The 17,604-nt window shown below is 46.1% G+C and overlaps 1 protein-coding gene across 1 annotated transcript in view; it reads left to right on the top strand.

Moving 5' to 3' along the window:
- Window positions 1–1,616: 1,616 nt before the first annotated feature.
- The window catches only part of LOC144696399 (transcription factor E2F7-like), a 34,426-nt gene continuing 18,438 nt past the window's right edge, over window positions 1,617–17,604 (top strand). The window contains exons 1-7 of the mRNA XM_078567643.1: window positions 1,617–1,715; window positions 3,902–4,186; window positions 9,385–9,553; window positions 10,524–10,823; window positions 12,585–12,743; window positions 14,532–14,669; window positions 15,891–16,070. Coding sequence (XP_078423769.1) covers window positions 1,617–1,715; window positions 3,902–4,186; window positions 9,385–9,553; window positions 10,524–10,823; window positions 12,585–12,743; window positions 14,532–14,669; window positions 15,891–16,070 — 1,330 coding nt within the window. The remainder of the gene's footprint in view (window positions 1,716–3,901; window positions 4,187–9,384; window positions 9,554–10,523; window positions 10,824–12,584; window positions 12,744–14,531; window positions 14,670–15,890; window positions 16,071–17,604) is intronic.

Raw genomic sequence — 17,604 nt, 5'->3', positions numbered from 1 at the left:
GACGTCTTTGGAATATCGGAGCGCGCCAGAATTTTCGATTCCGCGGCTCAGAGACGGAGAAGGGGATGGAGAGGGAGAGAGAGACAGGGGGGGGGATAGAGTGAGAGGGAAAGACAGAGAGAGAGAGAGAGAGATTAGGGGACAGAGAGACAAGGGGATAGAGAGAGAGACAGGGAGAGAGAGAGAGACAAAAGGGGGAGACAGTGGGACAGAGAGAGAGGGAGAGATAGAGGGAGAGTGTGGGGAGAGGGAGAGAGGGATAGATAGAGGGAGAGATAGAGGGAGAGTGTGGGGAGAGGGAGAGAGGATAGATAGAGGGAGAGTGCGGGGAGAGGGAGAAGGTTTGGGGGTCGGGATCTGATGCAGTCGGTGCGGGTTTTATAGTTGGTTCAGTCCCTGTTTGTCCTGTGGAGGAAGCTCCAGGTCCGCTCAAGGTGAGTCCCATTCAAACCACTAACAGTCTCCAGAACTATTCACCTTAAATCACTTCCCCTCCCGTTCCCCCTCCTGTTCCCCCTCCTGTTCCCCCTCCTGTTTCCCCTCCTGTTCCCCCTCCTGTTCCCCCTCCTGTTCCCCCTCCTGTTTCCCCTCCTGTTCCCCCTCCTGTTCCCCTCCTGTTCCCCCTCCTGTTTCCCCTCCTGTTCCCCCTCCTGTTTCTCCTCCTGTTTCCCCTCCTGTTCCCCCTCCTGTTCCCCCTCCTGTTTCCCCTCCTGTTTCCCCTCCTGTTCCCCCTCCTGTTCCCCCTCCTGTTCCCCCTCCTGTTTCCCCTCCTGTTTCCCCTCCTGTTCCCCCTCCTGTTTCTCCTCCTGTTCCCCCTCCTGTTTCTCGTTACATTTCCTGGAATTTGTTTAATTTGGGGATCTCAGTGAAGATTGAGCCTCATTGAGATTTTGGGACTGGGACATTTTGGGTTTCTGATCGCGGCTGAAACTCTGAAATCCCATCACCCGCTGGGAATGATCCTCCCTGAGACCCGCTGGGAATGATCCTCCCTGAGACCCGCTGGGAATGATCCTCCCTGAGACCCGCTGGGAATGATCCTCCCTGAGACCCACTGGGAATGATCCTCCCTGAGACCCGCTGGGAATGATCCTCCCTGAGACCCGCTGGGAATGATCCTCCCTGAGACCCGCTGGGAATGATCCTGAGACCCGCTGGGAATGATCCTTCCTGATCTGAGTTTCTTCAGGAATCGCCCTGCCCGTCACCCGTGCGCTCAACTTTCTGTCTGCGCCAATTTTAAAGAGTAATTTAAGGGGTTAAAATAATTCTGCTCTTTAGACTTTCCCGTTACATCTAAGGAAAGGATTTCAGAGAAATTGGTGGTAGTTTTAAAACAAAATCCGATTGACATTAGAGGGAGAAAAGGATTTTTGCAAAGGTTTGCTGGAGATTTCGGCAGGAATTGGCTGGGAAATGGGAATGTGGATCCAGGATAGGGATATTCCCAAACTCTCCTGTCTGCTTCAACTCTCCCTACACCAGGGAATGAATTGGAGCAGGAAGACTGTTCACTGGGTATAGAGTTTCCATCCTGTGCCCCAGTGAGGGTTATTGAATGAGGAATGAGTTTTTGACTTTTTAAAGTATGTGTTTGTATTAATTTCATTTTCTAGATGAACTGTTTGAAACTGAAGGATCTGGTGAGCCCGCGGATAGGGAAATGTGACACTTGGGCAGAATCACTCAGTGAAGACAAGAGAGTGGCGCGGAAGGTAAAGGAGTTGTTAACCTGTCCATTCCTTCAATCAGTTTTGTTTAGATTTAACATAAAGCAGGTCAGATACTAACCCTCCAGGTCACTGGTTTAGTCAATAACCCGAACTTTCCCAGTATTGTAGGTCATTTTGGCATCAAGCATTGTCTGTGTTTTTTTTTGTTATACCTGTGGCTTCAACTGTTACAGGAACAGGAGGCCATTCAGCCCCTCGAACCTATTACACAGGAACACGAGAAGGCCATTCAGCCCCTCCAGCCTGCTGCACAGGAACATGAAGAGGCCATTCAGCCCTTCAAGCTTGCCCCACTATCCAGTTAGACTCTAGCCGATCTGTGTCTCAACTCCATTTACCTGCCTTTGCTCCCTCAACAAAAACAGATCAATCTCAGTATCCAAAGCTCCAAACTGTCTCCCAACAGCCCAGCCTTTTCCTGATTTCCACTACCCTTTGTCTGAGAAGGTGCTGCCTGATTTTTTTCCACAGCTGTTGTACAAATTTACTGTCACTGGGTTAAAATCCTGGAACTCCCTCCCTAACAGCACTGTGGGTGTACCTACACCACATGGACTGCAGGAATTCAAGAAGGCAGCTCACCACCACCTTCTCAAGGGCAACTAGGGATGGGCAATAAATGCTGGCCCAGCCAGCGATGTCCACGTACCATGAATGAATAATAAAGAAATCTGCCCTGCCCAGTCCTCCCTCCAGGACTATTCTTCCTGGATTCTGGTATTTGGGGGTAACTCTGGAGAACTGCCCCACTGCTCACACCACAGTGGAGTTCTCTGTTTAGCTGGTGCAGAACTGTTGGCAAACCCCCTGTGAACCCACCAAAATGATGGCGAGAGGGATTTGGAAATTGTGTCCACTGTGTTTTGATTTATTAACAAGTGCCAACTTTGAAAAGACTAGGACTGAAATGTGTAGTATCTGATCGTGTGAATTATTGTGATGTGCGTTGTGGGGGATAATTCAAATTGGCCTCTCACAAGCCTGTGTTTTCCAATTGGCCATTTAACAGTGACTGATAATTGCAACGAGAGTATTTGGATGCGCAGTAAATACTTTTGGGCCAAAAATTTAATTTGTTACAACAGTTTGCATTTATATAGCGCCTTTTAAAGTAATAAAACATCCCAAGGTTCTGCACACAAGCGTTTTCAAACAAATTTGACACCGAGCCATGTAATTAGATATTGGGTCGAATTCTGTGCGGTCCCCTATGGCGAGTTGGGTGTAGGGGGGGTCATTTGATCCATTGGGAGGGTGGTGGGTGGGGACCCTGCCTTGGGATGACCCATGGGCAGACTTTCCACCCCACTACTAATCGAGGCCCTTAAATGGGCAGTTAATGCCCACTTCAGTGCCTCATCTGGTGCCACCACTGTTGATATTAACCCTGTAGCGTCAGGGGCTAACCACACGTAAACCCCGTGCGGAGCTGTGGTGGGTAAGTGGGGTGGTCCCTCGTTCAGAGGCACTTGTTGCCTGATCGAGGCACCTGGCATCAGAAATGGGGTGGCTTGCGGAGAGACAGTCCCCCTCCCCCACGATCCCCCCTCCCCCACGATCCCCCCTCCCCCACGATCCCCCCTCCCCCACGATCCCCCCTCCCCCACGATCCCCCCTCCCCCACGATCCCCCACCTCTGGTCTGGAATCCAGCGATGATCCTGGATCTCTGCTGGGTGTTTTATTGGCAGCAGCAGCCACTGTCTCCCGGCAGTGCTGCTGTCAATAGAGTTACCAGCCTCTGATTGGCTGACAGTTCTTGGTGGGTGGATCTTCCATCCCCCGGGGTCCTCGATCCTGGGCGAGCGGCTGTCACTGGTTTGAGTGGGACAAGGTGTGATAAGAGGTAATGTGGAACTTTCACTGGCTCTCCAGCTGGCAGACAAACCACCCCCACCACCCGTCACCTCCACAAGATCCTGCCCTTTAGGGCCGACGACCAAAAGCTCGGTCAAGGAGGTAAATTTTAAGGAGTATTTTAAAGGATAGGGGAGAAGTTTAGAGATTGAATTCCAGAGCTAAGGGCCCAAGGAGATGAAGGCACAGCCGCCAATGGTGGAGTGGACTTGTCTTTGGCTAAGAATACAAAGGGTAGAGTTGTTTCTCCTTGATCGGGTGATTTGTGAATCTCTGGTTTTTTTGACCACACGGGTTTTATTTTCGGTTTAGGAAAATCTCTTCATGGAACCAAAGAGGATGTCGCCCAAAACCCCGGTGAAAAACGAATTGACGCCCAGCGTGCTCTCGTGGCGCAAGTGCTGCACCCCAGATCGAGTTCAGGTCACTCCCGTTAAACTCACCGACAAATTATCTCCTGAGCCCTGGTCGCCCACTGCGAACCTGAGGATGCTGATCAGCGCGGCGAGTCCTGACATCAGAGACCGGGAGAAGAAGAAGGAACTGTTCCGCCAGATTGAGAACGAGGCTCTCGGGAACGTCAGTGGTGGTGTTCAGGTAACAGGCTTCTCGCTTTACTAGGCCTCCCCCTTCCCTCTCCATCCCCCCTGTTCAAATCCCACCCCCATGGCCTCGCCTCCCCTCCTCCAGCCCTATAACCCTGCCCAAGCTCCTCTAGCTCAGGCACTTGGCCTTCCCTCCCTCCCCCCTCCATCCCTCCCCTTCCTCACTCTCATCCTGATGACAGGAATCTACCGAAGCCTGGACTAATGACCAGAGCAAACTGAGTTCAGATCCCCACCATGACAGCTGGGAAATTTAAATTTAATGAATTAAAAGCTGCTCTCAGTAATAGTGGCCATGAAACGACCAGATTGTCATTTTAAAAACCCATCTACTACACTAATGTCCTTTAGGGAAGGAAATCTGCCGTCCTTACCTGGTCTGGTCTACACGTGACTCCAGACCACAGTAATGTGGCTGACTCAGAACACGTCACTCCCAATGTATCAAGTTGAGCAACGGGATAGGATTAATTGATACCCTCCTACTGAAGGCACCTCGAGATAGCAGCCATCATAATCTGATTGAATTTTACATTCATTTTGAGGGAGAAACGAGTGCTTCCAAGACTAGTATGTTAAATAAGGGCAATTATGAGGGCATGAAAGCAGAGGGAACTGGCAAATGAGGTTAAGGTCAATAGAGGTTCAGTGGCAGACATTTAAAGCGATATTTCAGAATACACAATATTCATTCCAATGAGAAAGAAAAATCAAAGGGGAGGGCCCACCATCCCTGGCTAACTAAAAAAGTTAAAGACAAAAATCAGGACAAACCCAACCCAGCCAATTACCACCCCATCAGTCTACTCTCCATCATCAGTAAAGTAATGGAAGGGGTCATCAGCAGTGCTATCAAGCGGCACTTGCTTAGCAATAACCTGCTCACTGATGCCCAGTTTGGGTTCCACCAGGGCCGCTCAGCTCCTGTCCTCATTACAGCCTTGGTTCAAACATGGACAAAAGAGCTGAACTCCCGAGGTGAGGTGAGAGTGACTGCCCTTGACATCGAGGCCGCATTTGACCGAGTGTGGCATCAAGGAGCCCTAGCAAAACTGGAGTCAATGGGAATCAGGGGGAAAACTCCACTGGTTGGAGTCATACCTAACACAAAGCAAGATAGTTGTGGTTGTTGGAGATCAGTCATCTCAGCTCCAGGACACCACTGCAGGAGTTCCTCAGGGTAGTGTCCTCGGCCCAACCATCTTCAGCTGCTTCATCAATGACCTTCCTTCCATCATAAGGTCAGAAGTGGGGATGTTCACTGATGATTGCACAATGTTCAACACCATTCATGACTCCTCAGATACTGAAGCAGTCCATGTCCAAATGCAGCAAGACCTGGACAATATCCAGGTTTGAGCTGAGAAATGGTAAGTAACATTTGTGCCATACAAGTGTCAGGCAATGACCATCTCCAACAAGAGAGAATCTAACCATCGTCCTTGACACTGAATAGCATTACCATTGCTGACTCCCCCGCTATCAACATCCTGGGGGGTTACCATTGACCAGAAACTGAACTGGACTAGCCATATAAACACTGTGGCTACAAGAGCAGGTTAGAGGCTAGAAATCCTGCAGCGAGTAACTCACCTCCTGACTCCCCAAAGCCTGTCCACCATCTACAAGGCACAAGTCAGGAGTGTGATGGAATACTCCCCACTTGCCTGGATGAGTGCAGCTCCCACAACACTCAAGAAGCTGGACACCGTTCAGGACAAAGCAGCTGCTTGATTGGCACTACATCCACAAATGCACAGTATCAGCAGTGTGTACCATCTACAAGATGCACTGCAGGAATTCACCAAGGCTCCTTAGACAGCACCTTCCAAACCCCCGACCACCACCATCTAGAAGGACAAGGGCAGCAGATACATGGGAACACCACCACCTGGATGTTCCCCTCCAAGTCACTCACCATCCTGACTTAAAATATATCACCGTTCCTTCCTGTTGCTGGGTCAAAATCCTGGAACTCCCTCCCTAACAGCACTGCAGGTGTACCTACACCACATGGACTGTAGTGGTTCAAGAAGGCAGCTCATCACCGCCTTCTCAAGGACAACTAGGGATGGGCAATAAATGCTGGCCCAGCCAGCGAAGCCCACATCCCGTGAATGAATAAAAGAAAACTTAATGAAAAAGCATCTAATTACACAAAAACAGTAGCAGGTCAGAAGATTGGAAGAATATAAACAGCAAAGAATGACTAAAAGATTAATGAGGGAGGAAAAGTTAAGAGTATGAGAGAAAGCCAGCTAGTAATTTAAAGATGGATAGTAAGAGTTTCCATAGATAGTTAAATAAGAAAAGTGTTAACAAAGTGAGTGTTGGTCCTATAGAAAGTGCATCTGGGGAACTGATAATGGAAAGTAGGGAGATGGCAGACGAATTAAACAGGTATTTTGCTTCGGTCTTTACCATAGAGGACACAACTAACCTCCCGGAAATAGCTGTAAATCAGGAAATGGATGGGAGGGAGGAACTCGGGAAAATTACAATCACCAGGGAAGTGGTATTGAGCAAATTGTTGGGGCTGCGGGCTGACAAATCCCCAGGTCTGGATGGACTTCACCCTATGGTCTTAAAGGGAAGTGTCTAGTGAGATAGTTGGTGCATTGGTTTTAATTTTCCAAAATTCCCTAGATTCTGGGAAGGTTCCATTAGATTGGAAAATAGCGAATGTAACTCTTATTCAAAAAGGGAGAGAGACAGAAAGCAGGAAACTACAGGCCAGTTAGCCTAACATCTGTCATAGGGACAATGTTAGAAGCTAATATTAAAGATGTGGTGCTAAGCAGGGTGCTTAGAAAAATTCAAGGCAATCAGGCAGAGCCAACATGGTGTTGTAAAAGGGAAATCGTGTTTAACCAATTTATTGGAGTTTTCTGAAGGAGTGACATGTGCTGTGGATAAAGGGGAACCGGTGGATGTTGTGTACTTAGATTTCCAGAAGGCATTTGATAAAGTGCCACATCAAAGGTTATTGCAGAAAATAAAAGCTCCTGGTGTAGGAATTAACACTGGCATGGATAGAAGATTGGTTAGCTAACAGGAAGCAGAGAGTTGGCATAAATGGGTCTTTTTTTTCTGGTTGGCAGGATGTGACGAGTGGTGTGTCACAGGGATCAGTGCTGGGGCCTCAACTTTTTACAATTTATATAAATGACTTAGATATTATCTAAATAGTGAGAAATTGCAGCGCTCTGATATTCAGAGGGATCTGGGTGTCCTAGTGCATGAATCTCAAGGTCAGTATGCAGGTACAGCAGGTAATTAGGAAAGCGAATAGAATGTTATCATTCATTGTGAGGGGAATTGATTACATAAGTAGGGAGGTTATGTTTCACAGGGCATTGGTGAGACCACATCTAGAGTATTGTGTACAGTAGTGATCTTATTTAAAGAAAGATGTAAATGTGTTAGAAGCAGTTCAAAGGAGGTTTACTAGACTAATATCAGGAATGGGTGTATTGTTTTATGGGGAAAGGCTGGACAGGTTAGGCTTGTATCCACTGGAATTTAGACAAGTAAGAGGCGACTTAATTGAAACCTTTAAGATCCTGAGGGGACTTGACAGGGTGGATGTGGAGAGGATGTTTCCTCTTATGGGAGAATCTGGAACTAGGGGGTCACTGTTTAAAAATAAGGGGTCGCTCATTTAAGACAGAGATGAGCAGAATTTTTTTCTCTGAGGGTAATGAGCCTTTGGAACTCTCTTCCTCAAAAGGCAGTGGGAGCAGAGTCTTTGAATATTTTTAAGACAGAGCGAGATAGATTCTTGATTAACAAGGGGGTGAAAGGTTATCGGGGGTAGGCAGGAATGTGGGGCTGAGGTTAGATTCAGATCAGCCATGATCTTGTTAAATGGTGGAGCAGACTCGAGGGGCCGAGTGGCCTACTCCTGCTTCTAATTCATATGTTCATAAAAACGGCTACAAAAACGATAGTTCACATGGACTGCAGTGGTTCAAGAAGGCGGCTCACCATCACCTTCTCGAGGGCAATTGGGATGGGCAATAAATGCTGGCCCAGCCAGTGAAGCCCACATCCCATGAACAAATTAAAGAAAATGAGTTTGCTTCCTATTTGGTGCATAAGAGCGCAATGGGCAGAATATCCTTCTGGAGCTGGAGACAGCTGATTATAAAATCCTGCAGCTTTACACTCAGAACGATCAGACACAGGCTATGGTGACAGGGTGAGGTGTTGACTCTGTGTGTGGGCCATCCAACTAATCCCTTTCCCCATATCCATATTCACCTTCCATTTTGAAATATTTATCCAATTCCCTTTTGAAAGTTTTCATTGAATATGCTTCCACCGCCCTTTCAGGCAGCGCCTTCCAGATCCCAACAACTCGCTGTGTAAGAATAAATAAAGAAAGAATCTCATTCCCCTTCTGGATTGGTTTGCAGTGTGGGCTATGAGAATGGGTTTGATTATCTGTGTTTCACTTCATTAATAAAAAATCAGTAAGTTTGTGTTCATCTAACATGTTGTTTACACTGTTAAATGGATCCAAGCCAGATAGTGAGACAGGAAACAGGACTTAGATCTTTTCCTTATAGGTTTATTTACAAGGTACAGTATTACAAATCTCTGCCTCTTGACTTCTAGCCCAACGTTCCAGCTGCCTCTTTTTGCATTTGCTCTTAGTCCTTAGTCAATGACCATCACTTGTGTATGTTTAACAACATATTCAACCAGCCATTAACATATGCTTTATATGAACCTCCTCCCACCCCTCTTCACCTCCCCCTATCACCATATCCTTCTATCCCTTTCTCCCTCATGTATTTCAAAGATGTTAGGTAAACACCTGTTTAATCTTCACGTCAGCCATCCTCCTGTGGTGGTGAGCTCCACATTTCCCCCACTCTCTGGGTAAAGTTTCTCCTGAGTTCCCAATAGGATAGTCACTAATAAATCCAAAGTTTGTGATCCCTATTTTTGGGCTCCCCACATTTTCTCTGTCTACCCTATCAAATCCTGCATTATTATAAAAGCCCCCATCGGGTCAGCCCTGTCCTTCCTCCTCTCCGGAATGGAGAGACTCAGCCTCATCGCCCTTTCCTTATTGCCTGGAATGAGAGTTTGTGAGAAGGAAAAGCAGCTCCTAACAGACAACTGTATGGTTGTGGAGAGGGTGACGGTGAAGTACAAACAGGTTCTTTGTTTTACCCTCAGCTTGGTGCGATCGATGATGGTGTCACAGATGAATTTGAACAGCAGAGGCCGAGCAGGAAGCAAAAAAGCCTGGGCCTTCTCTGCCAGAAGTTCCTCGCCCGCTATCCGAATTATCCCATCTCAACTGAGAAAACAGAAATCTCCCTGGATGAAGTGGCAACTGAACTTGGTGAGCTCGTGGTGAAGGGGGACTGGGGTAAGAATGAAGAAAGTTGGGTGGGGGGAATATATTGGGCCAGATTTTTGCAGTTGGAATTGAAAATCTAACGTTTACTATTAGTTAGACCTCACCTTTCATCTCAAACCAGGTTTTGCACAGTTAATGGTAGTTTGAACTGGTCGCAGCAGAGGGGAGTCTGGGATTTGAAAGATCAAGGAGTAAACTCTAAGATTGAAAGATTAGGAAATTAACAGCACAAGGACTGAAAGTAAAATGTTGTCCCAGCCAATCGCTATCACTCAATCTACAGCACTAAAAACCAACTATCTGGGTCATTATCGCAGTGTTGTTTTGGGAGTTTGTGGTGTGCACAATGGCTGGTGTGTTTCCTATATTACAACAGTGACCCATAGCTCAGACATATTTCAATAGTAGTAAAGCTCTTTAGAATACCTTGAAGTCTTGAAAAATTCTGTATAAATTCAAGTCTGTTTTTTAAATTAGAATGGGGAAATTTAATATTAAGTAAGAAAGGAACAGTAAGAAAAACAAATTTAAAATTTTACATTTTAAAAAAATCTCTGAAGCCTTAAAACCAGAAGGGCTGAGACTCTACACTTGTAAATAGTTAATTTTTAATACTCTTATGATTGATTGACCATCATTAACTACTATCACATTGTTGAAAAGCTAGTGTTTGTGTCTATTATGCAAATACAGGAACTCCCTGCCACTCGGTGTTTGTCAATGGTAAGTTTGGCAGTGAGATGCTGATTCTGTGTAGCAGCTTTTGCCTATTGACATTTAACACTGGATCTGCTTTCCTGAAGTTGCTGCAATGTTTGCAGAGAAATAACCGGTGGGCACAGTTAGCCTCACTATTATTGTGACAGCAAATTCTGCAGTCTCCGGGTTGGTTTATGGGGGTTTGAGCCATTGTTTAACTGTCTTGGGGTGATTCTGAATTTTGCTTTTACAGGAGTGGAGCGCAGGCGTATTTACGACATTGTGAACGTCTTGGAGTCTCTTCAACTGGTCAGCCGGTTGGCAAAGAACCAGTATTCCTGGCATGGACTGCTCGGTCTCCAGCAGACTCTAGCCGCGCTGAAGAAGCGGGGAGAGCAGCACAGGTATGCAGAACAGCTGTCCTACATCCATCACAAAGAGCTAGACTTCAACGGAGAGGAAATGGAGAAGAGAGAGCTAGCGCGGGAAACTTGGACCAGCTGCCAGGAGCTGAGCAGGGAAGCGAAGTCTGTAGAGGCTGAGAATAAATCAGGTAAGACTTATTGTGCAGCCATGCAACCTGATAAAGGTCTGACTTCCAAACTCATTCGGTTTAAATAGCTGTACCCGGCATTGCTGCTTTTATCCTGTGCAATCTCTGTCGCTGTGCACAATCTCTAAGAATTGAAATAGGAACAGGAGTCAGGGCCATGAAACCTGCTTCACCGTCCAGTGAGATCCCACTTGATCATCGACATCAGGTCCACTTTCCTGCCCAAGTCCCATATCCACTGATTCTCTGTGTGTCACATCTGCCCGCTTCACTGAGTATTTCCAGCATTTTCTGAATTTACTTCAGATTCCCAGCGTGTGCTGTATTGGCTTTACTTTTGTTACTGAAACATATAAGACATAGGAGCAGAAGTAGGCCATTCGGCCCATCGAGTCTGTTCCACCATTCAATGAGATTATGGCTGATCTGATAATCCTCAACTCCACTTTCCTGCCTTTTCCCCATAACCCTTGATTTCCTTACTGTTTAAAAATCTGTCTATCTCCGCCTTGAATATACTTAATGACCCAGCCTCTCCAGCCCCCAGTGGTAAAGAATTACACAGATTCACTACCCTCTGAGAGAAGAAATTCCTCCTCATCTCTGTTTTAAATGGGCGACTCTTTACTCTGAGATTATGCCCTCTGGTCCTAGACTCTCCCACAAGGGGAAACAACATCTCAGCATCTACCCTGTCAAGCATCCTGATAATCTGACATGTTTCAATAAGGTCGCCTCTCATTCTTCTAAACTCCAATGAGTACAGGCCCAACCTACTCAACCTCTCCTCATAAGAAAATACCTCCATGCCCAGGATCAACCTAGTGAACCTTCTCTGGACTGCCTCCAATGCCGGTATATCTTTCCTTAGATAAGGGAACCAAAACTGTTCACAGTATCCTAGGTGTGGTCTAACTAGTGCCTTGTATAGTTTTAGCAAGACTTCCCTATTTTTATACTCCATTCCCTTTGAAATAAAAGTCAACATTTCATTTCCCTTCCCTATTACCTGCTGAACTTGTATGTTAGTTTTTTGTGATTCATGCACAAGGACTCCCAGATCCCTCTGTGCTGCAGCTTTCTGCAATCTTTCTCCATTTAAATAATATTCAGCTCCTCTATTCTTCCTGCCAAAGTGCATAACCTCACATTTTCCCACATTATATTCCATTTGGCACGTTTTTGCCCACTCACTTAACCCTGTCTATATCCCTCTGTAGACTCTGTGTCATCCTCACCACTTGCCTTCCCATCTATTTTTGTGCTCAAGCTTCTTATCTTATTGCTGTTTGTGGGAGCTTGCTGTGTGCAAATTGATGCTGTCTTTCCTACATTACATCATTGACTACACTTCAAACCAAAAGTACTTCTGAGCTTGTGAAATGCACTATAGAAATGCAAGTCTTGCCAAAAGAAATGTTAATAGTAACGGGTTGCTGGCCAAGCAGCTTTTGAGTCCCAGATTTGTCTGGTGCTGGTGTTTAAGGTGTCTCTAGGTCCCAGTTCACACTGTGCAGTGTTAAATAAGAGTGAAGATGCCCAGCATCTGGCAGTGGCTCTGTCTTGTGCTGTACTCTGCTGCTCCCTTCTGGCTATTCAGTGAACAGCATCTGTTGGAGATGAAGACGATTCCACTCACTGTCCTCTCCAATGGAATTTGAAAGTATTAATTTTTTTAATGGACATAAATGTGCAGAATCTAAAGAAGTAGAAGCTATTGTTCTTTACCTCCTAGTAGTGCTGTCTATTGTTTCTCTGCAGCTATGAACAGCAGGAAAGACAAGTCTCTGCGCATCATGAGTGAGAAGTTTGTGATGCTTTTCCTTGTGTCTGAACCCAAAACTGTTGCTCTTGATATCGCTGCTAAAATCCTCATTGAAGAAAGTCAGCAGGACACTGCCGATAACAGCAAGTTTAAAAGTAAGTGAAACAAAAGCAAAGTTCTCAGCATTACTGCTAGAAACCTAAAGTTAAAAGCCCAATGTTGGAAAAGATTCAGCAACATCTGAGGAGAGAGGAACTATCATCCTTCTGAAACATTAGCTCTGTTTCTCTCTCTAAAGATGCTGTCAGACCCGCTGAGTATTTCCAGCATTCAGTTTCTATTTCGGATTTCTAGATTTGGCTGAGCTTTTCCCTACAGGGTGTTTGTGTTTTGTCTGTTTCAACCTAAATTCTGTTTACCACTTTAATATCTTTTATCTTTTTTCCTCTTTCCAGAATTTCCTGTGTTGAACATATATTAAAAGTGGAGTTTAGTTTGTAAATTGGACTGCAGGAATTGTTGTTTTATATGAGCTGTGCACCTTTTCATTCAAAATGAGCAATCTCAATCTCTGGCCTTTTCCTCTGACATTGGCCATCGCACGAGGTTAAACACAGTGAATAAAAACAAAAAACTGCGGATGCTGGAAATCCAAAACAAAAACAGAAATACCTGGAAAAACTCAGCAGCATGAGTCCATATGGCTCTTCAACAGAACTAAGGAAAAATAGAAAAGAGGTGAAATATAAGCTGGTTTAAGGGGGGGTGGGACAGGTAGAGCTGGATAGAGGGCCAGTGATAGGTGGAGATAGACAAAAGGACAAAGAGGTGTTGACGGTGGTGATATTATCTAAGGAATGTGCTAATTAAGGGTAGAAAGCAGGACGAGCGAGGTACAGATAGCCCTAGTGGGGGTGGGGTGGGGGGAAGGGATTGAAATAGGCTAAAAGGTAGAGATAAAACAATGGATGGAAATACATTTAAAAATAATGGAAATAGGTGGGAAAAGAAAAATCTATATAAATTATTGGAAAAAGGGATATCGGAAAGGGGGTGGGGATGGAGGAGAGAGTTCATGATCTAAAATTGTTGAACTCATGAAATCTCAAGAGATCATGAGCTCTCTCTTCCATCCCCACCCCCTTTCCGATCCCCCATTTTTCCCAATAATTTATATAGATTTTTCTTTTCCCACCTATTTCCATTATTTTTAACTCAGGGTTAGATGGGAATGTGGAAATCGAAACTCAAATAGATCAGCCATGATCTTATTGAATGGCGAAGCAGGCTCGAGGGGCTGAATGGCCTACTCCTGTTCCTATTTCTTATGTTTGTATATCAAGGCTGTTAAACTTGAGTGCATTAGTTATCATAGACTGAGCTGGCACATTGAATTGGGTGATGTACCTCTTCATCAATATCATTTTTTGGGGATGGATTGATAGCTTCCAAGATTTGGGAAGCTTTCCCAATGCTTTCACCATGAATCCCAATGCTTCCCAATCCCAATCCCAATGCTTTCCCAATACTTCACCATGAATCTCAGTTGAAGGTGTTGGATTTGATACACTTGGTGTGGATTGGTATAGGACTTTGGTCTTCCTGGGGTTCAGGTCAAGGCTCATGCCTTTATATGCTTCATTGAATATATCAACTATCCGCCTCGTTCTTCAGAGGGATGTTTAAAAAACCAAAAACGTGAACAGGAATTCCTCAGTTTGAATCTCAGCCAGTCCATACTCTGCTATGCTACCACATCCAATAGAAATACAGTGACTTCTGCCTGACTCTGCACATACCGACATGCCTGTGTGAATTTTCCCCATCTCTCTGAAATCTCCTCGGTCTATTCTACGAGGAGATGATGTGATTTCTTGTCTGCTGATCAGTGAATATTCCCTGTTAAAACTTAAACAACCTTTCACGTTTCTTTTCCTTTTCAGCTAAAATCCGCAGACTTTACGATATTGCCAACGTGTTGACTAGTTTGGGACTCATCAAGAAAGTCCATGTGACTGAAGAGAGGGGTCGGAAACCTGCATTCAAATGGGTTGGGCCTGTCCATCACCACGGGCCTGACGGTGAGGATTACTCAACACTGCGTATTAGTGATGTCACAAACACTGGATCGAGTTAAGCCACGGGAGCCGACATCTTGTCCCATTTCCCCTGTCCTCGCTCAGGAACTAAAGGGCTTTCCCTGCTAAATCCAACACTGACAATGTGCACAGCTCTCTCTCTGTTTGAACATGTAACCGAGCTCCACAGAGGAGACGCTCCAGAATGCTGATTCTGAATTAACTGAACTTTACAGAGGGGCCAGGGAAATAAAATTAAAATCTTTCTTGTTGCCATAAAGTAAGTTATCCTCCCCACCCACCAACTCACTAACATCATTGTCCAGGTGAGGGGCTGGATGTGACCACCAGGGGAGGGTCGAGCTTGCAGACCCTGGGCGGTCACCGAGAATGTTGGTGGTCTTGCTGGGATGTCGCTCTCCTGATGGTTTTTACTGCGCTGGTGGGTGTCAGTGGCCAGGCCTCCATTTATTGCCCACCCCCCCTAGTACAGCTGAGTGGTTTGTTGGGCCACTTCATAGGAGCAGCTGGAGGCCATTCAACCCTTCCTGCCTATCCTGTCATGTAATCAGATCATTGATCTGTATCTTAATTCCATCATTCACTGTGACCAAACCTAACAGCAAATCTGTTATCCTCAGATTTCAGATTCTCCATGGGAACCTGGCTGCTGACGGGAAACACCCGTGACTATCAGCAATTGGCGATGTCAGCAGGTTAGGGGGACTCTGTCTGTACCTCGACTCTTGTGTAGATAGTCAAGTGTAAACCAGTTAGCTTCAGTGACCCCAAATCAAAGTGCATTACAGCAAATATGAATATTTAATTATCTCTGTTTAATTCCCTCCTTTTGCTTTTCAACCCTCCGAGCTCCCTTTAGCATCACCTGATTTCCATCACTCCGCTATTGGTGGCCCTGTCTTCACTGGCCTTGGCCTTAAACACTGCAATTCCCCCCCACCCCCAACCAAAACCTCTGTGTCCCTCCCTCGCTCCTCCTTTAAGATTTTCCTCCAAACCGACCTCTTCGACCAAGCTTTTGGTCACCTGACTAATATCCCCTTATGTGGTCGGTGTTGATGATCACTCCTGTGGAGCAGCTTGGGATGTTTTGTTTTATTAATGGTGTTATTTAAATTGTTAGAAGTTGTTGATGTAATTTTCTAACAGTCGTTTCTTTCCAGGCGTATGTTGGAGTGAAACTTTCTCTTGATTTCTGTATAGGTATTCCGGATCATTCCGTTGCACTATCAGCATCGGCAAGTTCTGCAGAGGTTGGCTTCCCAGTTACAGTGAACACAAAGGAGCGGTTAGAGTGTCCGTCTTCAATCCATACTCCCAGCTCCCGGGCCAGCCAGTGTAAAGCCCTGTCAGCTCCTTGCAGCCCCGCTAAATTCCGAAAAGGTTTGTTTCTGTTTAAGGCTTGTAGGAATGAGTGATAACCTGCACTCATCTGCCCCCAACCCCTTCTCCCCATCTCAAACTCCCATGGGTTTGAACACCCCCTGTAAATTGCCAATGATGTCGCTTGTGCTCAGTTGATCTGACTTTCCCCAAGTTCCATAACCACTGACCATTGTGGATCCTAAGTACACGAGGGCCATGTGGTGAGATGCAGCATTGTCACAGGAACAGGAGGTCATTCACCACCTCCCCACCCCCCACAAACCTGCCCCATCATTTAGTTACAACACAGTTAATCTGCACCTTAACTCCATCCACCTGCCGTATTTCTGTAACCCTTAATCCCCTTACAGAATCACACAGTGCAGAAGAGGCCCTTCAGCCCATCGAGTCTGGACCAACACGTGAGAAACACCTGACCTACCTACCTAACCCCATTTACCAGCACTTGGCCCATAGCCTTGAATGTTATGACGTGCCAAGTGCTCATCCAGGTACTTTTTAAAGGATGTGAGGCAACCCGCCTCCACCACCCTCCCAGGCAGCGCATTCCAGACCATCACCACCCTCTGGGTAAAAAAGTTTTTCCTCACATCCCCCCTAAACCTCCTGCCCCTCACCTTGAACTTATGCCCCCTTGTGACTGACCCTTCAACTAAGGGGAACAGCTGCTCCCTATCCACCCTGTCCATGCCCCTCATCATCTTGTACACCTCGATCAGGTCACCCCTCAGTCTTCTCTGCTCCAACGAAAACAACCCAAGTCTATCCAACCTCTCTACATAACTTAAATGTTTCATCCCAGGCAACATCCTGGTGAATCTCCTCTGCACCCCGTCCAGTGCAATCACATCCTTCCTATAATGTGGTGACCAGAACTGCACACAGTACTCCAGCTGTGGCCTCACCAAGGTTCTATACAACTCCAACATGACCTTCTTACTTTTGTCATCTACCTAACAAAAATCTACCAATCTCAGTTTTGAAACTTCAATTACACCCCCACTCCCAAAGCTTTTTGAGGGGAGTCTGGACCCTCAGTGGGGAGGGGTGGGGGGTATCAGTGGGATGGGGTTGGGGGGGTCAGTGGGGAGGGACAGGTGGGTCAGTGGGGCTTGGGCAGGATAGTGTAACAGTGTTGTGGGGGGGGGGCTGGAATATTAGAGTTTATATAGGGTGGGGCTTATCAAGTGACCTTTAGAAAAGTTCATCATTAAGTGGGTATAAGAATGTGAAATTCAGTGCCTTAGAATTCTCAGCTGGTACAGAATGAGGCCGTTCAGCCCATCATGTCAGCACCGGTACAAAAAGCAAAATACTGCAGATGCTGCAAACCGGAAATAAAAACTGAAAATGCTGGAAATACTCAGCAGCTCTGGCAGTGTCTGTGGAGAGAGAATGTTCCAGGGCGATGACCTTTCACTGGAACGCGAAGAAACGAGTGATTTAATAGTTTTTATGCAAGTACAGAGTCGGGGAAAGAGCGGAGAGGGAGGGGGAAGAACAGTGTGTGTAATGAAGCAGAGAAAGAGAG

Source organism: Cetorhinus maximus, chromosome 22, assembly GCF_964194155.1.
Source record: "Cetorhinus maximus chromosome 22, sCetMax3.hap1.1, whole genome shotgun sequence".
Lineage (NCBI taxonomy): Eukaryota > Metazoa > Chordata > Chondrichthyes > Lamniformes > Cetorhinidae > Cetorhinus > Cetorhinus maximus.
This window is presented reverse-complemented; position numbering and strand designations above follow the sequence as displayed.